The sequence below is a fragment of the Mus caroli genome, unplaced genomic scaffold, assembly GCF_978045245.1.
Source record: "Mus caroli unplaced genomic scaffold, Mus_caroli_1 scaffold_11, whole genome shotgun sequence".
Classification (NCBI taxonomy): Eukaryota; Metazoa; Chordata; class Mammalia; order Rodentia; family Muridae; genus Mus; species Mus caroli.
This window is the reverse complement of record NW_028227266.1, coordinates 56842766-56869967: the sequence shown is the minus strand read 5'-3', so window position 1 is coordinate 56869967 and position 27202 is coordinate 56842766. Positions and strand designations below refer to the sequence as shown.

Below are 27202 nucleotides of genomic sequence, written 5' to 3'. Positions count from 1 at the left end.
CCATCCAAGTATGAGGACCTGAGTTCAATCTCCACATAAAAACATGGGGCATAGTGGTTTAGAGTTGTGATCCCAGGGCTGGGGAAACAGAGAGGTGGATCCCTGGGGCTATCTGATTAGCCAGTCTACTTTAATTGGTGACCTCCAGGCCACCAAGTGACCCTGCCTCAATGGAAGTAGGCAGTGTTTCTGAAGATGACACCGGTTGTCCTCTTATCTTCAGAACACATATACACACACATGTGCGTGGACAAGTATTAAAGAAAAAAGCTCACCTGCTGACTGGTTGTTCACAGATGTAACCTCTGATAATCTATCAGGTCCTGTCTCTTCTGTAACAGGCTGTTTTTGCATTTTGGGTACAAGCCTAGGGGCTGAAGAGCACATGATTTGGCTTCTGTCCAGCCTTGTGGGTATTTGAGGTTGAGATGGCTTTCCTAGACCTGGCTAATTTCCAGCTTCTGCTATACCAAGAGCTTCATACTTAGCCAAAGATAACTACAAGCCAATGGTGCCTCCTATCTAATTTCTCCATGCCTGGGCTACATGAGACCTTGTTCCCCAAAAAAGAAGGAGGAAAAGGAGAAGGAGGAGGAATAAGGAAGGAAAAGGAAGATTGTTAGATCTCAAGGAGCTTGAAGTTGGGTCTCCAGCAAAACTTTCTGGAGCACAGAATATCACAGAATGGATCAGTTAGAAGAATGCTACCTTGGTGATGTAGCAGGTTGAGTAACAGCCCCCAAAGATGTCCATGTTGGAACTCCTATGAAGCCACTTCATAGGGCAAAAGAAATTCAAGCATGTCCAATCAAAGACACAAACCATCTGTGCCCCAAGATAGTTGTTAATGTGGCCAGCACAGGAATCATATACTTACTTGAACATTATGAGATATTTTTGCAGTATTTTTAAATTATTATTATTATTATTTTATGTATGTGAATACGCTGTAGCTATTTTAAGACACACCAGAAGAGGGTATCAGATCCCATTACACATGGTTGTGATGCCCACCATGTGGTTGCTGGGAATTGAACTTAGGACCCCTGGAAGAGCAGTCAGTGCTCCTAACCACTGAGCCATTTCTCCAGCCCCCAGTTATGCAGTCCTTGAATGCAGACTTCACAGATGATAATGTTGTGTGATGTCAGAAGGTTGAAAATGCCTGGTAGATGAGAAATCTTAAGACATTGCCTGGATTATTGAATGTGGGCCCAACGTCATCATAGGTGTTCCTAGAAGAAGGTTGCAGGAAAATAGAGTGAAATGCAAACAGTGGGGCTGGGCTGAAGATGGAAGCAAAGGTCATTAGCCAAGAATGAAGGACACACCTATAGCCTGCAAAAGATGTGAACATGGAATTTCCCCCACACACAGACACACTTGAACTTCTAGAAGGAGCATACCTCTGCTCAAAATATTAGCCCAGCAGAACTGTTCTGAACTTCTGGTCTGCAGAGATGTAAAGGTTCATGGTAACTACAGTAGTCAAAAGATATAGGTTATGTGAGAGAAATCACTAGAACCACTGAATTTAAAAACTGCTTCCAGGGTGGGAATGCAGCTCAGTTGGTAGAGTGCCTGCTGTGTGTGAAGCTCTGGAGTCAGTCCCTCAACACCTTATCAAACCAGGCATGGTGGCACATGCTATCCCAGCACTCCAGAGACAGAGGAATGCTGCCATACCAATCAGGCATGATAGCACCCACCTCGATTCCCAGCACTGGGGAGGCTGCAGACAAAAAGAGTTTTAGCCTGATCAAAGGACCAGAGATCCATTGCTCCTGTCTCCCCAAACCCAGGCTTTGAAGACTCAACAGAGAAACACTGCTTCATTTCTGTGGTCAGGTTTACTGCTTGAAAATAGCCCAAAGCAGCCATAGTCAGTCTCCAGTTCTAACTTCCAAACTTCATCAATATGGATCTGGTTGCTAGGACCCAATTCACACACAGAACATCAGCTGCCTGTTTAGCTTTCCAGCTTCTATCTGGCCATCTAGGAGCTCATGTGAAGATCTTGCCGCAGCCTAGCCACAGACGAGCACAAGCCCTGGGCTAAACTGTTGGCCCAAAGCCCCTTAGCATGAGAGTTATGAGGACAGACTTAGAGTCTAGTTTTGGTTCCTCTTCTAGTTTCAGCTTCTAACTGTCACACATCACAGCAGAGGACCAAGGGCAGTCCCACCAGAGCAACTGGTCACTCTGAGAGCAGTCGGCAGCTCAGAGGCTGTGTACAAAAGGCTACATGATGGAGTTAGCAAGAGGAACAGAGACTAACAGAGACCAGGTTATGGAAGGTAACAGTAACCCACAAGGTGCTATGATAAAGGCCACTCGGGGCCATTGAAGTCTTTCTTTCTTCCGTAGGATCTTTTGAAGAGAGGGGGGAAACAAGCTGTTTTGCATTTTGTATGTGAAGAATGGTTTAAAATAAAAATTGAAGAGCTGAGACTGATGGAAAATGGAGGCTTGGCCCTGGTCACACACTATGACTGTGGTCATGCAGTGAGCCCTGATTCTGATCACACTCTGGCCTCAACTCTGGTCACACACTGACCCTTGATTCTGTCCATAGGCTGACCCCCCAGTCCTCATCTCACTCTGACCTTGAGGTGGATACACACTGAGTTCTGATCCTATGTTATACACTAAACCCCAACCCCATCAAACTCTAAGCTTGGACTTCTCATACCCTGTGTCCTGAATGTGTCCCACACTGAGCCTGGCTTTTACCCTAGACTGAACATCACCTTGGGCCTGATCCTGAGTACTCTGTCTATAGACAGCTCTTTCCTGGAACCGAACTCCTGCAACCATCCTGGAAGGCCCCTGATGACCCCCTAATGACGGGGGCTGTCAGGCAAAAGAATGATTCATGTGGCACAGCCTCTGCTATTGCTGTGTCTGCAGCCCAGAGCTCACGTCTTTAAACAGTTTAAACAGTGTCAGCTTCTAGGAGGTGAAGGATGACTGGACAATGCTTGCTTAGCATTTGATAAATGGAGGTGGAATTGAGGTAGGAGGAGGAGCATGGGGTGAGGAGGGAGAAGAAATGAAGGTGAGTTTCTAGAATATTCCACTTCCCTTTCTACCAGGATGGAGGCCCTGCAGCTCCCTCCCCCCCCCCCACAGGTGGGTATTGGGAAGGATGTACTGACAGCCTGGGTGGTATGCACTCTGGCCTTCTGCCTGCAGGGTCTCCAGGCGAACTCTTGCCTCAGGACCTCAGCCCCAAGCCAGTGGGGTCTCAGTGAGGGTGGGGCCTGCTCAGCAGGGTAAACTAAGCCTGTCAAGCACTGGCATCGCCAGGCCAGGCCCTGGGAAGCATGGCAGAGGCAGCAGGATTCTCCCTGTCAGAGGAAGCTGAGGTAAGGTTAGGATACTCGCATCCTATCTAGTAGCAGGAGGGTACTATGTTCATCAGGCTTGGGTAGCAAAAACTGTTTGGAGTTATAGCTGCTTGAGATATCCCTGGCTTATTTTTGGTCCATCACTCCTGCTTTCCCTTCCAGCTTGGCTCACTTGAACCATGACTGCTCACCCCTGTGCAGATTCCTGTCTAACATCAATCCTAGTAGGTTTCTGTCCAGTTCCTGAAACCTTAGGCATTAGAAATGGTTTCCACCCAATACCAGGTGTGATCACCTACAGGAAGATGACTCCTTTCTTTCTTTCTTTCTTTCTCTCTCTCTCTCTCTCTCTCTCTCTCTTTCTTTCTTTCTTTCTTTCTTTCTTTCTTTCTTTCTTTCTTTCTTTCAAGATTTATTTATTCATTTAATGTATATGAGTACACTGTTGCTGTCTTCAGACATACCAGAAGAGGGTATCGGATCCCATTACAGATGGTTGTGAGCCACCATGTGGTTGCTGGGAATCGAACTCAGGACCTCTGGAAGAGCAGTCAGTGCTCTTAACTGCTAAGCCATCTCTCCAGCCCAGATGACTCCTTTCTAATGGACAACTCATTATAGCCCCTGGAGTCCACTGTCAACACAGCTCAGCTATCCTGGGAGACTCTGCCCCAGTTTTACCTTCCTTCCTTCTACTGAGATGATTCTTCTCCTCTAGGCTTAGCTCACTGACCTGACAGCAGCCACAGGAATGTTCTCCTGGGCCCTGAGCTCAGGACATTTCCTAGGGCCAATGTGGTAGGGAAGACTCAAGTCCTTGAGCTTAAAGTCCCTCCAAGGGTCTTTGCAAGTAACTTGTCATTGACTGTTGGTAGATCTTGTGACGTTAAGAAATCAAAGCTCAAAGAGGTTAAGTAATCCGTACCAGGGCGAAAGCTAGTAGAGGTTGGGTCCCCGGTTCAGACTCAGGTCCTCTGGAGCCGATGTCTGGGAATCTGGCAGTGGGTCCCATGTAGGCTCTAGCTTTCTTACCACCTGGTCCAGGCTGCAAGCGGCTTCTGACTCTGGCCATGGGCAATCAGTGACTGCGAGCTGCCTGACCTGGGATAGAGCCTGCTGGACCTGCTCTCTGCATCTGGAAAGCTAGAATGAACTCTGTCTGAAGGCTATGGAGGTGGGTAGGTAACCGTGGTCCTCTTGGAGCCAGTGGAGGTGAGTATGGGCCTTTTCGGTAGACCCCTCCGTGATGGTTACTTGTGTTGCCAATGGGAGGTCTCAGCGAGGAACTGTCCAGATCCGGTTGCCTATGTGTCTGTGTGGGTTTGTCTTGAGGTCAGAACTGAATGTGGGCTGCACCATTTCCTAGGCTGGGCTCTGGATGAGTAGAAGAAGTAGGTTAAGTGTATAGCAAGAAAGCAAACGAGCAAGGGTGTGTTTAATCTCTCTTAGCTCCTGACCATGGAAAAGACGCTTTGAGTTCCTGCCGTGTCTTCCTTACAATAATGGGCTGTGACCTGGAAGTGTAAGCTGAAATAAACCCGTTCTCCTCTCAGTTGCTCTTGACAGAAAAGTTTATCCCAACAACAGACCTGACAAGAGAAACCACCTTCTCCCTGCTCTATTTCCTGTTAGAACATCTCTCAGTCACCATGTGCAGGGTGAGGAGGCAGCTGGAGCTCTGAAGGGGTATGAGAGCGCTCTATCTCACATCCGGGGGATTCTGTAACATCAGGCCAGAGTCTATGAATCTTTGCAGGTATCAGAATCCCCGAGCTGCTTGACTCTTGAGGACATCATTCTGTGACACCCAGTGGGGAGCTGCATTGAGGGCCATTCACATAGGAGCTGTACCACTCCCACTGAAGGATGCTCTGATAGAGTTGGGGCAGAGGCATAGGGAAAGGGATGGAGACACATCAGTGAGGTGTCTCAGAGGGCTTTGGGAACAGCCTCTCAGGCCTTCAGCACTGTGGGAGTAGAAGGATGTATTTAACTAGCCCTTGCTCATCTGGAGATTCTGAGCAGACAGCTCATAGGGCCAATGCACTGAATTCAGCTCATGTTCACTTCACTGCATTCTATCCAGTCCCTGTCGACTGGCAATTGCTTGGGGAATGCGTCATCTGCATGGCTGGCATTTTAGAGGATGGCACAGTAACAGGGCTTAGAAGTGAAGCTTGGTTTTTTTTTTTTAATTATTATTAAAAAGTGCAAAACCATTTCTCAGCCCTGAGCTGATGCTCCCAAATTAAAAGAAAAATTAAAAAGCCAAATAAGGAAAAAGCGAAAACCAACCAATCAAAACTCCAAACTGGATGAGGGCTTCTGAAATTCCCACCTCAGAGCGGGAGATTCTGGCAACATGACCTCACATGTTCCATCCTCTCAAGCCTCAAGAAGCACCTCCTTCTCTTCAGGACATTTCCTGGAACTAGAAAACCCTTATGACCCTGCATGGACTGCTGGGGTCAAGGCAGGAGGGGGTACTTACTTCTTGTGGGCTCACTGGGAACCTGTCAAGTTACCAGAAGTACATTGAATTTTTCCTGCCTTCAGAGGGCTGTGACCCACTAGGGAAGACAGATGTGGTATGGGAGATGAACTTCAGTGCAGTGAGGAAGGTGGGTGGCAGGGATGCTCAGAGCCAGCAGGGGCAGAAAGGAAGCATGGCAGTGAAGGAGAATCACATTGTCATGGCGACGGTGCCAGCATCAATGAATGAGTTACCAGGCAAGGTAGGGGTGCTGGTGAGCATCTGACTCACCTAGAGGGGACTTGCAACTCTACTCTTGCTGACTGGTTCTGTGTGAGAATAGCCCCCCAGTGACATCACATCTATTGATTTCCTCCCCACACAAAATCTAAATGAGTATAAAACTGTCTTTAAAAACAACAATAATAACAACAAAATGGCCGGGCAGTGTTGGCACAGGCCTTTAATCCTAGCACTCAGAAGGCAGAGGCAGGCTGATGGATCTGTGAGTTCAAGGCCAGCTTGCTCTACAGAGCAAGTTCCAGGACAGTCAGGTCTACTCAGAGAAACCCTGTCTCAAACAAAACAAAACAAAACAAAACAAAACAAAACAAAACAAAACAAAACAAAACAGGCACACAAACCCCAAAACAAATCAATTACACAAAAAACAATAAAGCAAACAAACAAAAACCCACCAGGAATTAAAACAGGTATATAGGCTTCTTTCCAGTGTGTGAGTTCTGAGGGCCCTTGCTCAGGGAGCAGGAGAGTTAACAGGGTTAGCTTGACTAGGGAGTGGCTTGGCTGAGTTCCAGAGGCTCTCAGATCCTCTTGCCATGGGCCAGGGAAAGACCACCACCCAATGCTGCTTCCAGGCTTCATGGGGTACCAGATGCTCTTAAGTATGTCAGGAAGCCTGAGGGAGGGCCTCCTTGAGGAAGCTGAACCCCCAGGGCAGATGCGCACACTGAGCAGGTGCTGAGCACTCCAAGTCTGGGGAATCTACCCTTGCCTATACCAGGCCTAGAGGGAAGTCTCTATTGACAGTGGCTGTCATCCTGCTCTCAGGCTCTGGGGACAATTCAGTGGGTCCTTTTGTTACAGTGTCACAGGCTGAGTACCCCTGGGAACAGTCTTGGAGCCACTTGGGAGTTCCCAAGCTGAGCTCTTGTCTTGTTCCTGACAGTGTTTTCCTAGGTGCCTCTCAGGCCAGCTGCAGCCATCACTTCCTCCTGCAGGCTGCTTTATCAGTGCAGACTCACCCATCCTCACAGGACTTCCCCTCTATGCTCCTGAGCCTTGAGGCAAATGTGCCTCTTCCTAGCACTGATACCAAGCATCCTTAGTTCTTAAGGAGAAAAAGGAGCAGAAATGGTACCTGGATTGCTAACTTTGGAAGGGATCACTAGGGTTTGGTAATTCTTCCCAAACTCCTGGGTCACCTATTAGCCTCTTATTACAGTTTGGATATGAGATGTCCCCTGAAAAGGCTCATGTGTACAAGGCTTGGCCCACAGCTGATGGATCTAATCACTGAGAGATCACTGAAACGTGAGGGTTCTGACCTAGTCAATGGATCAAGCCACTGATAGACTCATTATCTGATGACATTATTGGGGTTGCTGGAAACTAGGAACTAGAACCTGGTTGGAGGAAGTAGGTTGTGGTGGGAGTACGGGTGGATATTGCTTTTGAAGGATCTATCTTGTGTGTGGCCCCTTCCCGTCTGTCTCTCTGCTCCCCAGCTGCCCTGAGGTGAGCAGCCCTGCTCCAGCGGAAGCTCTGGACTGAAGCCTTTGAAACTGCTCACCAAGCAAAGCCTTCCTCCCTTAGGTGGTTTACTTAGCAATACTCACACTGACGGAGAACTGGTCAACCTCTGAAGTGGGATCACTCATCGCTACCACACCATCTGCCTGGGAAAATTCTCCATTCATAAGGAGCATTCCTGGCCAGGATGAGTATAGAAAACCCCACAAAGATTGGGGGGGGTGTCCCAGAGGGGCTCATAGAGCCCCAACCCTCCCTTAGAATCTAAAAGCAGCTAATGGTTGGTAAGAAACAATATTTTTAGCCGCGTAGTCAAGGGTAAATTTCCTGTGCTCTTGTACATAGACCTACTAAAACTGAGTCACCAAAAGTAAATACATAAAAATAAATAATAAATAACTATTTTAAAAGGGAAGAAGGGAAAAGAAAAAAAGTCACGAAAGTAGAAGGAGGATTAGTTGAGATGAGTATGAGGGTCAACAGGACTAGGTGGGGACAAGAGAGGATAAATGAGGGATAAATATATATATATATATATTAATCAAAATACATTATATAGGTATAAAATATCATAATGAAGCACACTGTTATCTATAATTAACACATGCTAATTAAAAACTTTAAAAATGAAATTACAAAGAACAAAAAGGCATCAGGGTCCAGACCTTTTTGCAAATCTCTTCCATGGCTTTCATGGGTTGTACCTCGCAGTGAGCCCCAATCTGCCCTGTCTGTCTTCTAGGGGGCAGAGGATTGGCGGGGCAGCCCTTGAGACAGTTCTGTAGCACTTCTGAGATTGCCTGTCACATGGGGAGCCTGTTTCACAGAGCTCCTGACCCCTGCATGTTCCAGCAGAAACCAGAGGGACAGCAGAGCCTCAGGCAGGTGTATGAGCCTGAGTGTTCCTGGCAGAGAGTCAGATCCCAGCAGCACGGGGCCCAGGCCCTGAGCAGTGTTGGCCTGAGGTCACCTGAGACCCCTCCATCTCTTCAGTTTGTTTGCTGAAGACCAGTAAAGGAGGAGAGGGAAATGATGATGGTGGCTGGGCTAGGGGGCAGGGCAGGCAGGTGGGCAGGGTCAGGTCACATGAAAATCCCAGCTGGCGCTTGTGTGTTAGAAGGACACAACCTCGGCATCCTGCCTCGCTGACTTGTGGGGGACAGAATGGTAGGATACAGTGGGTTTCGAGAGCTTTAGCATACCTAGACTACCAGGGTGTTAACTGCTGGTTTCATTTATGCATTGAATGAATCCCTCCCTATCTACTGGATACATCATTGACTAGTCTTAAAGACAGACTCGCAGTTCAGACCAGGCAGATGTTCTGCCTCCCTATCTCCACCCTTGTCAAGAGAACAGAGTAAATTGGTGAGAGCTGGGAGTGGGGGTGGTATCTAAAGTTCCTAGCAGAGAGCGCCCCTTGGCTGCTCCATTTTACCCCAGTTTTGCTCCAACATCTTCCCTCTGCTTCAGTTAGACCTTATTCTGTTGCCCAGCATATGGTCATTCCAGCCATCTTTGTTTTAAAGTCACAATAGCCCCAGATGACTTTCATCCCCTCTTCTAGGTACCCAGGGATATCCCATTCCAAAGGAGGGGCCACAAACACTTGCTTCATAGGTTTCACAAAGGACAGCAACATCAGGTTCCCGCTTTGTAACTCTTAAGAAGTTTTCCTTTCCTCATTTGTTTCCTTGCCTGACCTGTGAAATGATGGTTGTGGTTAATCCATTTGCTCAATAAAGAAGTATTGAACAACCTGTTCTGCACAGGGCCCAGATGAATCTGTTATTTAGTGTTGGTTAAAAGGCATGGCCTGGCACCTGGCATGCGCAAGGTTGTCAATAAATGCCAGTTTTCTTGCACGAGACAGGTTTGGAAGAAGAAATGGATGATGTGTGGAGATGGGAGAGGTGGGGACAGAGAATGGGGACTCAAGAGGGGATGTGGGTGGGTGGGGGGCTGGGCCTGCTTCTTCTTGGATTCCCACTCCTAAACCCTCCTCTTGTAAATATGGCCTGGCCTCTGTCTAAGGACAAAGGATGATGATGATGATGATGATGTGTGTGTGTGTGTGTGTGAATGGTGTATCTTGCTTTCTGCCCTTGGTTTCAGCCAACCACTTCTGTTGACTACTCGACTACATAGTTGGCCCCTTGGTCCCATATGTAGAAAACAGAGACAAGGACAAGGGTCCTCCTTATTCCCAGGCACTCAAGGACACTGCAGTGTGCCTGTCCTACCAAAATGGTGTCAGGCTGAGGAGCTGCCAACCCTAAGCATGTGTTTCTGAGTAGCTTTCTCACCAAACTGGACCCTCTGGCCCTGTTTTTCTAGGCATCTTGGCCAGGCTAGACCCAGTAAACACCCTGACTTGTCAAGTCTGTAACTTCACATTCTTCACTCCTGCCCAGCGTTGAGACCCCAAACCAGGCTCTCACGGAGGAGAGCTTATGTGCACATGGGGGTAATGCATGTGTAAGTCTGTACACGCATGCACAGGCAGCAACATGAGATCTGGCACACTGGAGGTCTTCAATGGTGGCTGACTGAATTAATGCACAGTGGATGAACCTGGGGGACTCATTAATGCATTTGGGGCTCGTTAATACATTTGACAAGCATTTATCAAATCTATGATCCATTCAGTTTTGGGCTGAGACAGGGGCTATGACATACAGGTTGACAGTAACCAAGTTCTCTCCAAACAGGTTCACTGGCTTCCTCTTTTCAACACATTTCTTACCCTCCAAGGCTTGTGTGGTTTTTGGGCCACCTAATGTCTACCCTTATGCCAGGACACATATGAGTGCTAAGAAACTGAGTTTGGGTTTGAATCCTAACTCATATTGTATGTCCTTTAGTAAATGACTTGACTTCTCTCAGACCTCAGTTTTCCCATCTGGAAAACAGGCACACGTAAAACAATGTGCCTTGCAATTTCTGTGAGGAATGAATGAGATAAGGCACATGCTTACACAATTCCAGTGCATAGTATGTGCTCGTGGGCGGAGCTCTTTATTATGCTTAGCCCCCTTTCTGCTATGAGGGTCTGCTTAGCTCTTTCCTACCTTCTCCAGAGCACCTACAGCACAAGGAAATGCACAGGGCAGGTGAACACCTACGTCCTAAAAGCAGCGAAGCTCCTCAGGAGCCTAGCTAGACACCAGCAGAGGCCTGGAGGCAGGCAGGAGCAGGAGGCAGAGCTGGCCTGGTGGAGGAGGAACCCAGGATTGCTGTGTGTGCTCTGAGGATGGGAGCATCTGCTCTGATGGTCAGAATGCCTTTTCTCCCTGGGTGGGCATGGTCTGTATTTCAAGTTTTCCTTAAGAAGTCTATCCCACTGCCAGTGAGGTTTGGATTTGGCAGGTACACCACAAGCTTTCTGGGCCTTCACCATGGTGGACCCATATCCACTTCAAAACCACGACACACTCACTGTACACCCCACTTGGGCACAAGCGGTTGAGGTTATCTGTGACCAAACACAGTCATATGAGCCTGAGTCGGAGAGGCATTTGAGAGTGGAAAAAATCCCTTACTCAGGGCTCTCAGAGACCCTGACCCTGGGCCTCAGTTTCATTCCCTGTGAAATGGGAACTCTTCTGGAGGTTTCATCTCCATAGTGATTGAAAAGATGAGGAAAAACTAGCTCATCACTGATGAGGGGAAAAACAGTCTCAGAGAGAAGGGAAGAGTTGGAACTGTTCAGTTCAGAGAGGGCGGGGCCTCGCTGGCCCACTGGTATGAACTAACCCATGCTGGCCCCAGCTGGCTATTAATGGATTCCCACTCTGGTGGTTGTACCACACTGGCTTTGTAGGGCACTGACCTCACCAAAGTAGGGACAGATCTCATCCTGTGATACCCTAGGTTGGCTAGATTTCCCGGTCATTGTCCTTATATCTAGACCAGCCTGCTAGTTCCCACTCTGGGATTACACAGCACCTCCCCAGACCTGGGCAGCAGGTGTTGGCGGACCACAAGGCCCTCCTGGCAGGCTGTGGTTCTGTATTTATAGAAATGTCCAGGGCTGATGCTCTCACCAGTTCACTGACCGCATCTCTGCTCCAGGTGGGGGTAATGAGTCACACTATGGCCATCTTCTAGCCTCAAGCTGTTTGTAGGGGCAAAGCCATGGGATACTTCTGACTCAGGATAGCTTCTGATCCCATGGAAGTGGCTTCGACTAAGCCGCTCTACCCTGAAATCACTGGATATGTGGGCTGGCCCACATTGACCACAGTAGCCATGTAGTGCCTTCAGTTTATCTAGAGTGTGTGCACTCATCACCCTGCTGGATCTCTGTGACTGCTACTGAGGTGGTGAAGACTATCAGACCCATTTTACAGTAGAAAAGATCAAGAGGCAAATGGATTGGCCCAAGGTGACACATTTGCTATACATCAGGGCCAGGCATAGCCTGTAGACTACTAGTTCTTGGGGACAGGAAAGCAGAGGCTCTGTGGCCTTGTGTCAGTTACTTTACCTCTCTGCACCTCAGTCTTCTCATTTGAAAAATGGAGCAATGAGGTAATGTTATATGGTGTGTTGAGCACAGTGACCTGCTCAGTAAATGTGAACGGTGACTGCCAACATCACCCTCAGGACATTTCAAGGCTGTTGCTGGGAAGATCAAATGCCAGCAAAGCTCTGTTGCTGCTGTACTCTGCCTGCATCTCTACTCAGGACTTAGTAAGGTAGGCTAAGGGGCTGCACATGCAGAAGTAGGAGCCAGGTGGAGACACTGGGTACCCTAACTCCTGCTGCCTGCCTAGTGCAGATGGCCAAGTGCATCTGTGTCCTGGTTCCCAGCACTATGGCAGCTGCTGTCACTGTCCACAGATCTTGGGTCTGCTCGGGGTCAAGATCTGAGAATTCTGAACTCCAGAGCTAAGGATGGGAACTGAAAGATTGGAGTGGACTGGGTTCTCAGATTGGACCAGCCTGGTCCTGCAGCTTCTTAGCTGCCAGTCTCTGGGCAGTGCAGCCTGCTCCATAGCAGGATATCCTTCTCAGTGTCTGGGGCAATCCTAAGATGCAGGGGATGAAGGTGGGGTTGTCTGGGGCGTGGAGTTGGGGAGATAAGGTACAGGCCTTCCTAGGAGGACATGGGTGCTTCTGGGTCTAGCTGGAGTGGTGCCAACCGTGGGCTCTAAGCCCTTAGTTTCTCTGGTGAGCCCTGGCCTGGCATACTGTTCCCTTAGCTTGCCTCCAGCTGCTGGGTTCCCTGGAGGAAATGGCCCAGGTTAGTGATCACAGACTTCCATGGTGTTAGGGAGTTGTAGTGGGCATGGTGAAGGATCAGTTTTCTTCAGGAAACCCTGCCATACAGAGAGGAGGGTAAACTCTGGGCATCTGATTGTTTTAGGATGAGCTTTCTGAAGGCTTTGGGGCCTGTGGGCCCCGGATCCTTAAGTGTTTATGAATTTTATTATGACTGTGTTTGTTTAAATATATATATATATATTTATACCTCTATGCATCCCCCGCCCCACCCCCCCAAGCCCCTAGTTCTTGCCCTTAGCTTTCTGTTTGGTGGCCGTATAGGGCAGCACTGTCTGCGTGCTCTTGTCTGATACTGTCTGAGTGCTGCTGTTCCTTGTGACCCTCCGGGTCTGTTCTGGGGCCAACGTGGGGCCCAAGCGTCGGGTGGTCAACGGAGAGCGCTTGGTCTTGTAGGGGGCTGGGGAGGGCTTGAGGGGGCCTGTGTGTGGCTCCACGCGGGGCAGCTCTGGGGCCAGGTCCCCCTCCTCCTCCTCCTCTCCCTCCTCACCATCCCCCTCTTCATCGTCACAGCACAGAGCATGGTAGAGCACTTTGTCACTGAACCGTACCCTCTCCCTCGTCCCTGGAGTCCGCTGGGGCACCTGGCCCTTGGCAGGGCCAGCACTGAAGGCCTCTTCACTGGAGGAGTCTGGCGTCTCCACTCGTGGCCCATTGGGGATGGGCAAACCACCATTCATGAGCTGGTAGTCAGGGCCTGTGCCTGGCCGTGGCGCCTCGGGGCCATCCACCGAGTCTGATGGGGTGGAGACATCCAGGAAGGAACAGAACTCCCAGCTGTCTGAGAGGATATCAGCCGTCATGAAGTCCAGGTGGCCCAGGTCAAAGGGGCCACCCACACCTGCCTTGTCACTGCTGGAGGTGCTGCTCACAGTGGCCGTGGTCCAGTCATCTGGCTCCAGTTCAAAGTCAAAGTCAGAGGTTAGCTTGTCGATCTGACTCACCACCTGGCCGGGGAAGGGAGAGGAGGTGAGAGGGGCTAGGTGGGACTCAGAGTTACCTAGGTGTGTGTGTGTGTGTGTGTGTGTGTGTGTGTGAGAGAGAGAGAGAGAGAGAGAGAGAGAGAGAGAGAGAGAGAGAGAGAGAGAGAGAGAGAGAGAGAGAGCGCACACTAGCTCCTGGCCCATTGACTCTGAAAGGTAGTGCTTGAACTGAAGTCACACAAGTTTGTTTGTACTGTTAAGAATCCAAATTGGGGCTGAGAATACAGTTCAGCTGGTAAAGTGCTTGAGTTTGACTTCTATAACCCATCTTAAAAAAAAAAAAAAAAAAAAAAGCTAGGCATGGTAGTGCATGCTTATAATCCTACCTTGGGGAAGCAGGAAGATCCCTGGGGCTTGCTGGCCAGCCAGCCAAGCCTACTTGGTGAGTTACAGACTACTGAGAGGCTGTCTCAAACACACACAAGGCCAAATTGCACAAGGGTGGGCCACTTGTTCAGACCACCCCCTTAGTCCCCTGGAGGGAGGCGTACTGCCTTTCACCAGACACCCTGTCTATCCATATAGCGTTTCCTCTTGAGCACAGCTGCTATCTGGGGTGAGGAGAGTATAGTGATCAGGGTTTCAAGCTCATTCTGGTGGAAAAGGGGTCTAATAAAAGAGGTCAGCAGGCCCTGAAAACCATGCCCTGGGGACCTCCTAGCTGCCGACCATAACACAGTCAGTGGAGACAAAAGACAAGGGACAGTCATAAAAACAAGACCCCGCCCAGCATCTTGGAACCCTCACTGGCACCAGTTAATGACTCATTCCGGGATCTCTTTCCCACACTGGGGACTGGAGCAACAGGTGTGTGGCACTGGCTGAGTCACCCTCCCTTTCTCGTACCCTCATGCTCTGGAACCTCCTCCCTCCTTGACTTCCTAGTCCATTGATGAATGGAGATCAATCCAGGCTTCAGGCTTGCTGGAGAAAAGAAGAAAGCCTGGAATCTTTGGAAGTGATAAAGAGAACATCCACCCTGGCCCAGAGATGATTGTGGCAGCTCACCAGTGGAGGCCACTGTACCCTACTCTGCCTGCCCACCTCCCACCCATCCAAAGGGAAGCCCTTGGTCTCTGAGCAGGCAGCCCTTCCTGCAGATACACAGTCACCTGTGCTGTTGTCTGCAGTGAGAGAGGGAGACAGATTAGGCAAAGGCCTAGGGGGAGTAAGGAGCATGAGGATGGAGGGAGGAGAGCCAGGCCAGAACTCAAACATAAAACAATGAAAACCAGTGGAGGGAACAAGTGTCAGAGCCACAGAGACTCAGGGACAAAGCCATGTGGTAAGCCACCAGGAACTGCATCTAGCTTCCAGCATCTGGCGGCATTATCTGCCTGGGTTCAGGGAGGTCAGTTAGTAAGTTAACTAAGTTAAGTCCTAACCCATAACTCATTCCTGGGAACTGCTACCACGAGATGCTGCTCCAGGCGTGGTGAGGGGTGGGTGGGAAGTGGCCCAGCATAAAGCACAAAACAAAGACACTACCTGCAGCACCTGGGCCAGTGGGAGATGGGCTCTAGATACAAGTGACCTGACTGTCCCTACCCCTCTTCAGGTCTGTTTTTCAATCTTTAAGGAAGACTCTAGGAATCTGTAAGACACAGTATGAGAAGGTATTTAGGCCTGCTACAAACTGGAGGAATCAGGACCCCTTGGTGACTTTGAGCAAGTCACCTAAGCTGGCTGGAACTCAATGCCATTTACCACTGAGTGTCTAACCAATGTCAGCAGAGCTTTACAGGGAGGACTCGGAGGAGCCCCAAGATCAAAGTGATGTCATTCCCTACCTCAGATCAAATCATTAGCTCTACAGCCTTGGGATCATAAAGCCCCCAGGTGCTGTCTCTTTGGCCTGGTGGCTGGGTGCTGGGGCAGTCTGAGGAGCGGCTCTGCCATTCAGACAGCCGCATGCTCAGATGGGACTCTCTGATTAGTGAGAGCTGTCAGCAGCTGCTTCAGCCCAAGGCTGGGGGTGCCAGGAGGAAGCTGGAGTTGAATGGCTTGGCTGAAATCCCACAGACTCAGCAGGAATGAGCACTATCAGGACCCAGGCCTGAGGGATAGCAGGGGTGTCCCAGGCACACCCAGCAGGAACCCAGACATACTTCTTTCACTGAGGAAGCCCTGGCTGGGCACCTGTTCTAGCAGCCTTTCCATTGAGTCCCTTCCCTTTTGCATTAGCATCCTCTTTTGGTTCTGCATCAGGGTATGGAGGAAGGGAGAGCGAGCGGGGAGGCGGTCTTTAGGTCTCATGTCTGCCCCCTCTTGGCGGTGGAATTGAAGGAAGATGATAATCCACTTCCAAATTGTATTCTCCAGCTTTGACACCCCTCTCCTTGCTCAGGGAGACGAACACGGAAGAGATATAAACATATTTGAAATGACAGTGTTAGGGCAGCCCAAACCTTTAGTACCTGGGCTCTGAAGCCAGAGCTGGACTCCAGCCCTGACTTCACTACTTATGAGCAACCTTAATCAAGTTACTCAACTTCCTTCTGTCTGCCTGAGAGCTGCTGCAGCTAATGCCCCTGGGAAAGTATGCAGAAGAGTGTAAAACACCGGCATCCACCAGGCACCAATGAACATGAGCACACAGCCAGGACCAGGAGCAGATGGAAATCAGGATTTCACCTAAGAAATGCCATAATGACGGGCATGTTTCAGAGCCTGTTCAGAATGCCAGGATACGGTAGTGTGTCTTCCATAGCCCATGTGCCAGTACTGCCCATTTTGCCTGAAGCGTGGGTGTGCCCATTCAGAACATGACTACAAGAGGTCCCTGAGGCCCGTGGCTGCGAGGCTCGCAGGCAGATCTGGCTTCCCAACTACTTAATGGACGGAAGTGAGGGTGAGAAAGGGAAGCCATGTACCCGCAGAACCCATCTTCTGAGGAGGCCATGATCAGCGCATAAACCGGCTAATCCTTCCCTGGCACACCGTTTCACAGGTCAACATGGAGAGCAAGTGTGGAACAGGCCCATGCTACCTGACTCTCTGATCTGGCTGTCTTGAAATCTGTGATTTCTCTCTGAGATTTAATAATCATTTTGCCTACATGTAATTTGGGATTGTCTTGGAGTACAGAGAAATAATTATATACACAGAAGGAAAGAGGGGGAGAAAGAACCAGAAAAATCTCAAAGCTGGGGCACAAGAGAGACACTGATGAGTTAACTGTGCTATTGTGTTTGCTGACAGGGAAACTGAGGCCTAGCGCGTGGAAAGAGCTGAGGTAAAGCCAGAAGGCGAGTCCTGGGTCTGGCATCTTACAAACAAGATTAAAATGTTCCAGAGGGGCCAAGAGGGAGCACTGTGGAGAGACAGGAGAACTGAGGGCCAAGACAGAACCCAGCCCTGTTCCAGGGGTGCCTCTCACCTCTGTCTTGATCTCAGTCTTGCCTACTTAATCTTCCCCCTCACCCCCCAATAATTTCCTGTTTGTGCTTGGTTCATGCTCTGCATTTGGGCTTTCCTGATCAGCATCAGGACCACATCACCCCTCTGCCTCTAGCCTTTCCCTTTTCCAAAACCTCCTGAGCTTTCCAAACACCACCCCCTTTCCCCTCCAGCAAGTGGCCTCCCCCTCATCTCTCTGCACATCTCCCAGAGCTGGAGCTCCAGCTGCCACTAGGTTCACCTGGTGTGCCCTCCCTCCCACCACCATCCTCACTTCCTGGAGGAAGCTTGCTGGTCCCCAGCTGAGGGCGATATTGGTCACAGTTACACATCTATGTTGTGATACAGTTGGTGGCTGCCTCCCTACTAGACAGGAAGCCTAAGAAAGAATAAGGTGGGGGTCTGTCTGTTTCACCTACCATGAGGCTCCTGGGTTGGTACAGATGCTGGCCCACTCTACATACACAGCTGAAAGAAGGCGGGGAGGGGGCATGAGTGCATGTGTTTGTGCATGCACATGTATGTGCACTCCTGCTTGCCTGTGCATACACACATGGGTGCACATCCCTTGATGCTCAAGAGCCAGTGCTGAGGGACCCAGCATCACAGACCCAGTGTCCCACTCCTTCCCTCCTTCCCGGCTCCCTGGGCAGTCGGTTACATAACTGGGGATCCTGCATTATTTATGACCACTGATTATTTTTTAATTCTGTGATTACATTGTTTATTATCTTCCTGGGGGGCTGTGGCATTGGGGAGATGGGGACTGAGCTGACCATGATTCATGGCTCTCATCCTGCAATTTGGCCTAATTGGCTAGGGAGCCTCTGTGAATCTGTCCGGAGGAAGAGAAAGCAAAGGAGAAAAAGGAAGAAAGAAAAGCACGGACAAAATAATAAGAAAAAAAATCCACCTGAGTTTCCCTGAGCTGCGGGTACTAAGCTGACCCACTTTGGTGCAGCCCTTTGGTCCCCAGTTTCTCTTGCTCCAGCTGCTTCCTGGTAGGCCACATTTATTTATCTCTTACTAGCAAGGCCTGTGGCTTTCCCTGCCACCTTTACACATGGCACCTGGCCGATGGACAGCTGCGAAACAGGCTGCCACATGCCTGTTTCCTATGCAAAGCTGGTGGGATCCTCCACTGCCTACCCCATTCTCCTGAGGCTCCTGGGACACAGAGATGACAGCACCCCTACGTTATTTCCTACTCAAGACTCACAGGTGGTTAATAAAGGATTGCTTTTAAACGCCCACCTCCACCCCCCACCCCCCATGGAACAGGAAGAATCGAGTACATGTTCAAGGTGAGCCTCAGAACCTGGTGGGTTAAGGATAAGGACCCCTTCACCCTGCCGTGGGAGCTCAGAGTCTGTGGGCAGCAGGCAGAACAGTAGCAAGGCAGGGACATAACCAAGATATATTATTAAAGTGTGTGGGCTTCTCACTGACAGCAAACTTGGAGTTCCACACTCTGATGCACAGGGCCTATGGGATGCCCTGCCCTCCCCCACCCCGAGACCCCTGCCCTTCTCTGCTCCACTCCCACCAGCTTCCCGTCCCTCCTCCAGATCCTGGTATCACAGTTCCCACCACCTGCCACTCTCTTCCCCTAGATGCCTGCTGACCCTGCCCCTCATCTCTATGCTGCAAAACCACTTTATAGATGTCAGTCTCTCTCCAGTCCTCACTGGGGAGGGGGCCGAACTGCCTACTGCAGGTGACCCATTAGAGGTCCCTACCAACACCAGGACCTGGCCCTGACCTGCCTGCTTTTGGCTAAAATGCTGATGTAAGACTCTGGGAAATAAGGGCAGAGCATGGAAGTGCTAGACTCATTCAGAAACGATACCTTGTGGGCGGCTGAGGCCTAGCACTATGGGAGAGCACCTGCCTAGCATGTGTGGCTGGGCCCTAGGTTTGATACCTAACACTGCAAAGCAGAAAATGAAACAAAAAGGACGTGGCTTTGGGTCTGTTCTGTGTGATTTATATAAGGGAGCAGAGAAATATTTGGTATCTTCCTTTTACAGATGGGCCGACAGAAGTACAGAGAAGCAAAGTAACTTTCCCAAGCTCGTACAGCTCAGGAGGTGGAGCACTGGGGACTGAATTCTGGCTGCCTGGCCTATGCTCTTTGTCCCTTGGGATGATCTGTCTCTAATGGAGATCCATGGAATCTGGGGAGTTTATGGGACCTGCTGGGATTGGCCTGGCATCATCGAGTATTAAGGAACCAGGGAGAACAAGGGCTAATTAATGTCTGTAGGTCATGCCACAACCCTGGACACTTCAGTTCCAGCTTTCAGAGTGCTTTTGCATTCCCTACATCCCTTAGTGCCCCATCCCTACCCACAGAGCTGATGACAGAGCTGTGGTGGGGATTGGGAGGGTGGACAGAGGAAACTCAAATTCTCTGTAAGTGCGAGCGGGTATTGGTCCTCCTCCTGCATGCTATGCCTCCAATGTCACCATGTTGGATATCATTTGCAGCATCCCTGTCAGGGACAAGACATCAGTGCCTTCTGTTCGGAGAGGAGCAAAGGGAGGCTCATGGGCTTAGAGCAGAGGCTTTGGTGGCTTTCATCTTTTGGTCAGTTTCAGGCTTTGTACTCAGGAATGTGTGTGTGGGTGTCTTCCAGGGCTAGTGGTGACTGGCAGGGAAGAGGAGGTACAGACAGGAGGACGGTGAGAGGAGGACAGAGAATAGCAGAGCCCACTTCTCACTGCCTGGCTCCTTCAACAAGGTTCCCGTGCAGTACCCCTGCCAGCCCTGTTTGCAACACTTGTCTCCATACTCAAATATTAGGTCTGAGCTAGCAGGTACTGCCCATGACATCGGATATGATGGGGGAATAGGGGATGGTTCATCCTACCATGGTCCCACCACTGCCCTGATAGAGAAGCACTATGAAGGGCCTGAATGGAGCTCAGATCAGCTTTATGTCCTCCTGAAGGACCTAGAGCTACATCAGAAGTTTGAAACCAGGACCTGAGATCCATAGATACTCCTGTCCCCAACAACCTCCAGCCCACGGGAAGTTGGTTATGACATCTCTCCTCTGTTTGGGTCTCCCTTCCTCTTTGCCCAGCACCCTATGTGCATATCCCCTTTCTAGGGGATTAGGGAGCTCAGAGGCTCAACCCCCACCCAGCTGGGTACCATTGGCAGCGGGCAGGCAGTGGCATACGGGGTAGACTCTGGTTTCCATAGCAACCTGTCAAAGTCTTGGGTGGAGACACATGGCCTACAGATGTGGGGGAGGGGACCCATCACTCTGTCCTGGCTCAGACCTCCAGGGTGTACAAACTATCACCTGGAGTGCTGGGGTGAGGGGCATGGGGATCAGTAAGTATGAAAGGGATGATGGAGGCGTCTAAAAACTCCATCAAGTAACCCTGGCACTTGGGCACCATGGCTCAAGCATCAGGCATCTCTTAGAAGCTGTCATAATGCTGAGGTTACACAGTAGCCCGCCTGCCAAGGCTTCAAATAGGCATTGGGAATCTTGAGTTCTAGGCTCAAGTTTGTTATGGATGGGTTGTATGGCTCTAGGCAAGCCCCTATTCCTCTCTGGGCCCCAGTTTCTTCAATAGTAAGTGGACAGGGCTTGTCTGAACTACCTGAGAGATCCCTCCAAGTTCTGGATGACTATGCTGAGGGAGAAGAGGCAGCAGTCTGGAAGATGCCCCACTGGGAGTTGTACTGAGGCTGACCCCTTGGGATTGTAGACAGTATAGGCTCCGGTTGGGTTCCATGTCCCTGCTTGAGATTGAGACTTTGGATAGTTCCCATAGCCCTGATAAAAGTGCAGAGCATCCAGAATAAGGCAGACTAGGGGAGGACATCCTAATCCTTCGGCTTCATGAGGTCAGAGGAAAGGTTGCTTAGGGGCTGTGGTCGTTGGCATCCAAACTGTATTATGGAGCCCAGAGCACAGCAGCCCAGCCTATGGGCAGGAGCACCACCACCTCTCAGTCCTGTCTTCAGAGGCCTGACTCCAATTCACAGCTCCCTTCAAACAACCTCTCGCCCTGGCTTGGATTCAGGCCATGCTGGAAAGCCACAGGGCTCAAAGCTTGCCCCTCTCCTCAGTTTCCTACAGCCTCCTTCCCCAAACACAGCTGGTGGGGGACCTTGAAGCCATAACTCAGAATGATCCATTCTCCCACTATCTCTGCAGGGGCCCTGGTTACAAGCAGTTGAAAGTTGCCTAAAGCCCACCTGGCTGGTGAAATGGCACCCAGCGGGCGAATTCAGGCCAGCGGCTCAGAATGCTGGTCATGCATTTTGGACTTGAACACAGCCCAGGGGGCAGGGTGGAAGACATGTGTACCTCATTACTCCAGCAATGTGGGAAGCAGTAATTAAACTAGGCTCTGCTTAGAAAGACAGAGAGGTTTTCTCCGTGACTTTTTGGTCTTTGCAAAAAACCACCCAGAAGCATGTCCTGCAAGGGGGTGGGGTGGGGGTGGGGATTCAGCTCCGTTAAAAAAATTAATCTTTTTAAAAATCTATGTACAGAAGGACCTCTGATTCTTAACAGAATCTCCCAGCCACCTTTTAAGTCCAGGGCAGGGGGGAGGTTACAGCTGGTTTTAACTCCTCCTGCTTTTGGAATATCTGATCCCCTAGGTAAATCTTTTTGAGCTGGGCCTCAAGCAGTGAGGATTGACCGGACAGTCATCCACACTCTCCTAGAGTCCTTGCTCAGAGTCTACAAGGTAAACAGTGGGGTCAATGGACAGACAACTTGGGTTTCGGAAGAATGTGTCCCATTAAGAGTAGAGTAGGGCAGATTTAGTCCTCACTGAGCACCCGGAGTGCTAACCATAGAGATGGGCCCACTGACAGCTGCTCAGTCTCTGCCACACCAAGGCCCCATCACCAGCTCTGGGGATAGGGATTTTTAAGCAAACCAGATTTGAGGTAAGGAGAATGGAAAGGGGATGGTGCTCAGTGGAAACAGCCCATGTGCACATAGCATTGCACACTCAAGACACAGGCAAATGCTTTACTGACTGAGCCCAGCCAGTCAGGGTGAGGGGGTCTGTATGGCCCCTGCTGGCCTCTTAACTCACCTCCCTCAGCTCCTTAGCCACTTCTTTGAGTTCTCTCAGGATGCCTTCAAGTTGCCCGATGACCATCTTCATGCGCTGTCGAATCCGCTCTCTCTCTCCACCACTGTTGGGGTCGTCACTGGGCTGCCCGAGGTCCGGGGCACCCCGAATGTTCATCCTTCACCACGTGGCCGCAAGCCTGCCCATACTCGCCCCAGCGGGGCACACGCTTCGTCTGCCTCCACGGAGCCCCCCTCGGCCGGGCAGAGCTCCACATCTTAACGGCCCCCCAGCCTACCCTGGCCTTGGGCGGCCCTCACCCAGCCCCTGCAGCCTGCCACTCCACCTATTCGCCTCTGGGTGGGGGATGAAACACCCAGAGGGAGACAGAGTCTGACAAGGTGGGGGGTCAAGGTGAGGACGCAGGAGGGCAAGGGGAGGGGCCTTAGGGCCCAAGAACAGCTTCCAGGACTTGAAGTGCCTATGGTGTACAGAGCTGATCTTTGCCTGAATCTGGATGCGGAGGCAGGGGGATGATTCTGCAAGGACTAAGGGTAAGAGATGCCCTTGGGATGGGGGAAGGCAGCAATCCCCTCGAAACTCGTAGGCAGTTACAAAGGCAGAGGTCTCTAGATGCAGCCGAACCAGCAGAGGGACGGTGATCAGGGTCTTCCAGATGTGGAGGGGGCTCCAGATGTGAACAGCACTGGAGAGGGAACTGATTGGAGGAGGGCAGCCCCCTGCAGAAAGAGCGAGCCTGGCGTCAGCCCTCCCAGGCTGCTGCACCAGCCTGCTGCTGCTGCTGCTGCCTCCCTCTTCTCCCTGCCTGCACCCTCCTTCCTAGCTGGAGATTTATTTATTTATTTATTTATTTATTTATTTTGTTTGTTTGTGGGGAGGGGTGGTGGAGGCAGATGGTTTTCAACACCCTTCTTCAACAGGAAGAGTGGAGGAGTCCCTGTTTTAGAGGAATGAGCCCTTAGCCTCCTCTGGGGCACTCTAGCCGTGGTGCACCCCCCGCCCCCAGCCACCAACCAAGCTTGGCCAGACTGGTTTAGCACAGGGCCTCTCCAGCTCTCCAACCTTCTTTCAATGCCCACAGGGTGCCCTCCTTCCCAGAGGACCCTTCCTCCCCCAACCCCGCCTTCCCTCCGAAGCTGGACTCCCCTACTCACCAAGGGTGGGGGCAGTGGCCTTTCCTCTAAGCAGTGTCGGGGGCCGAGCCACAAGACGAGGTTGGGGGGCCCCCAAGGCTTCCTAGGGCGGGCTTCTCTCTCTGGACCCTTCAGCTCCTGGCCTCAGGAAGGTCCTCCGAGCGGTGACCGGAGACATCTGGGCGGTGGGAGGGGGCGGGGCCTCCGCGCACCCGGGAAGAGGGGGCATAAAAAAACCCCAAAAATCTCCTCACCACGCTCGCCAGGCTCCGGGTCGCGAGGGTCCGGCGAGCTCGGAAGCCCCGAGGCCACAGGTGACCCGAGCCGAGGTGACACCGGTCCGGTCCAGGCGACTGAGCCAAAGTCGGAGGGCTGGGGAGGGCGCCGGGATCCCCTCAGCCCACGCCCGGCATTCCCCGGGCTCCACAGGGTTCGCGATTCTCTCTGTCCATTCTAGATGGGCAGGTCTGAGCCCCTCCGGGGTCTGTCCTGCCTTTGCCTTGCACTGCCCTTCCCGAGCTGGCACTGCTAGGTGTCCGGGGTGTACTCAGCCGGGACCCAGAATGTCCGTGCTCCGGCCCGGGCGGCGTCTGGAGCGGCCGCAGAAACCGCTCAGTCCAGCCCGGCAGTCGGCTCCATCAACGGTGGGGAAAGTCCGGATTCCTTCGCGTCTCGGGGGAGGGGAAGCAGCCGTGGCCAGGGGACCCGGTGTCGAGCACAGCAGAGATGAGTGCACGAGGTCGGGGGGCCTCAGCACAGCGGGGCTCAGCCGAGGAAGCAAAGGAAAGCAGAAGGGGGCGAGCGAGACGCCAGGGAGGCGATGGAGGAGGCGCGCCGGGCCCGGCCAGGCACACCGGGCGCGCAGCCTCCGCTCGGCTCCACCGCCTCCAGCGCGCTCGCTCACGGCTCCGCGCCTCGCGGCCCGGGGCGCCGGGTGGCTGCCGATGGGGCAAACGAGGCACTGGGTCTGCTCGGGCCTTTCTCCCCGGCTGCTTCGCCCTCGCCCTGCCCTGCCCTGCCCTTCCCACCCGGCTCCGCGGGCCTGGCCCGCTTACCCCGAGCGCCGCCGCGCCCCGCCGGACTGGCCGCCCGGCCGGGCGCAGGCTCCCTCAAAGGCCGCCGGGCTCGCGCGGCTCCGCTCGCCTCGGCGCTGGCAGTGAAGGGGCCGGCCCCGCGCGCCGGGAGGGAGCTTTTAAAGCGACACACACGCCTCCCAGCGCCCAGAACCGAGCGCGCGAGCCGGGGGGTCTCACCACCCTAGGGAGCGGGTTGGACTGGGCGCCAGCGGGGCTGGAGGAGAACTAGCCTGGCCACTGCCCGCTGCCCTGGGCGCACAGAGGCCCGGACTTGACTCCAAGTTCCTTCATCTCTTTTTTACACAATCCCTTGACCCTCCTCCCCTCACGGTGGTGCGTCCCGGGGTTCCCCTTCTGGCTGTTACCCTCCTCTGCCATCATGCCTCAAACTGTCCCAAATCTTGTGTCAGTTCAGTAAATAGAATCCAGCCAACCATTACTGAACACCTATTGTGTGCCACGCTCTGGCCAAGAGGGAGGGCAGAGTGGGTGCTGGGCTGTTTCTGAAGGTTCTGTTCCCCTAGTTCTTCATTTAAGTTTTCAACATATTTTTGTTCTCGATCTCTCTCTCTCTCTCTCTCTCTCTTCTTCCTTCCTTCCTTCCTTCCTTCCTTCCTTCCTTCCTTCCTTCCTTCCTTCCTTTTTTTTTCTTTCAGGCCCTGTTGAGGAGGAAATATCGAGGAAATTTCCCCATGAGGACATTCTTGAGTAAACTGAAGGGTGGTGCATGTAGTTCTAGGAGCGTTGGTAACTTGGCAGGTATGGGATAACTAGGAGGACGCACAGGCCACCCCCACTCCCCCAAGTTCTTCCCAGGAATTCAACCCTTGAGCTGAATCTTAACAGAAGATTCAGTGGGAGTCCGGGTGACTGTGCCCTGGGGAAGGGAGGAATCTGCTTCCTAAGAGGGAAGGAAGATGGTGGGGAAGGAACCGCTCAGGAGCAGAAGTCGGGGAGGGCAAGTTTCAGTCTAAGTGGCCCTGTTGGTACCACTGGGAAGTCTGTATGAAGTGGAACAGAGGAAAACCAGATCAGGAAACAGGAGGCTGTAGACAGAAGCTTGGAATTTAGACCTGGTGGTGGTGGAGTACACCTTTAACCCATCTGACTTGGAGCCAGATGGAATTTTAAGGTGGCCTGAGGAGTTCTGGATTCAGGACAGTGATAGCGGTGAAGGTATCAATAGTTTCACTTGGTCTCTGTGTCCTCTCAGAGGTAATATTCCCAGGGTCTTCTACAACCACTGGGGAATTCCTCCTCTGCTGCCTTTTGAGAGGACCTAGTGTCCTGGACTGGGGTTCACTTGAGGATGTGACTCCAGAGACCCTACCCATCACTTGGCTTAAATGTGTGGTAAAATACACATGGGCCATTTTACCTAGAGTCTATAGTTCTGTGGCACTAGGTACATTTCGTGGAAGTCAGAGTCCCAGCCCTGTTTTTGCAGAAGCTATGGTGCTGGGGACAGCCAGCAGCGAGCATGGACTAAGCCTAAGAGAGCAAGATAAGGGTCTCATCTTAAGCTTGGAACTGTCTCCTCTGGAATACAGTGGGGGCGATGCACTTGAATTGAGAGTGTTGGGGCCCAGTGAGGTTTCAGGCTAATACTTACTAATGGTCTTGGGGCTCATTAGGAAGCTCCATGCTTAGAAAAGGGGAGGTGGTATTTCTTCTGTCCTTTGTGTGGCTCCAACTATGCCTAGGAACTGTTTATAGCTGAACTACAGTGGAGGGCACCCAGGACAGAGGGTGAGGGAGACACGAGTGTACAAATGCTGTGAAGCATGGTTGGGCTGGACAGGGTTGCCTGGGGAAGAGCAGGCTCAGGGAAGGAGTTTGTGACGGGAAATCTTAAAACATCTACCATGGCGCGGAGGGAACAGACAGATGTGGGTGTGTTCAGACTCCCTTCTCTGAGTTTTGGGGATTCACACCCCTCACTTCCCTGGATCCATGCCCAAATATTGTGTCCTCCAGGCTCTGCTTTGGTTCACCCTAACAACTTTTCTCTTCCCTGGTAGCCCTCCCTAATCCTTTAGTCTACAGGAAGTATTCTTTTGCCCTTAACCAAATGAACATCCCCATGATGTTCATTTGTGTGCCAGCTGTGTGACCTCGAGCAAGTCACTTAGCCTCTCTGAGTGAGGATAAGGGAGCCATAAACATTTTTGTGTCTTTCTGAATTGGCTATCATGGGGCGGAGGTGTGGGGAAGAGTATTTTCTACTTTTTTACTGTCTCTCAGACTCAGAAGAAAATGGGATGACAGCAGTACCCACTTTGTAGGTTAATGCCTGGGCCCCTAGGTGCTCAGATGGTTGCTGCTATCAGCTCTTATCAATGTCTTCATGCCTATAAACTTATTTCTCTTGGAGGCTGTAAACTCCACGTGGTGATGCCTCTGTGCATCCTCCTATCTCGCACAGGGGCCAGTGTAGTGGACTGTGACAGTAAGTGACTCTCGCCACTCTTGCCTGATTTCCATCATTTCACTTCTGACAGCCTCTTCCTTTGGGAAATGTCTCTCAGTTGTCACATAGTCATGGTGGGTTGTCAGTTAAAGGACCAGCTCCTTCATCCATCCCTGCTCTACTGCCATCAGGTGGACATGTGACTCAGATGCCATCAACCATAGGACCTCATCCTCCAGT

General features: G+C 51.5%; 1 protein-coding gene across 1 annotated transcript; it reads right to left on the bottom strand.

Annotated features, from left to right (window-relative positions):
- Nucleotides 1–13102: 13102 nt before the first annotated feature.
- On the bottom strand, nucleotides 13103–24599 carry Insyn1 (inhibitory synaptic factor 1). The gene is made up of 3 exons (XM_021173425.3): nucleotides 23498–24599; nucleotides 22344–23062; nucleotides 13103–13829 (listed from the first exon to the last, which is right to left on the bottom strand). The coding sequence occupies exons 2-3, from the start codon at nucleotides 22497–22499 to the stop codon at nucleotides 13107–13109; spliced, it is 879 nt and encodes a 292-aa protein (XP_021029084.1). The 5' UTR covers nucleotides 22500–23062; nucleotides 23498–24599; the 3' UTR covers nucleotides 13103–13106.
- Between the last annotated feature and the right edge of the window lie 2603 nt (nucleotides 24600–27202).

What these genes read in the sequence shown, in the direction of transcription:
- Insyn1 (XM_021173425.3), bottom strand. Translation starts at nt 22,499, where the DNA reads ATGAACATTCGGGGTGCCCCGGACCTCGGGCAGCCCAGTGACGACCCC. An exon ending in TGGCTAAGGAGCTGAGGGAG is followed by an intron (nt 13,830 to 22,343) that starts GTGAGTTAAGAG and finishes TTCCCCGGCCAG; the next exon opens with GTGGTGAGTCAGATCGACAA.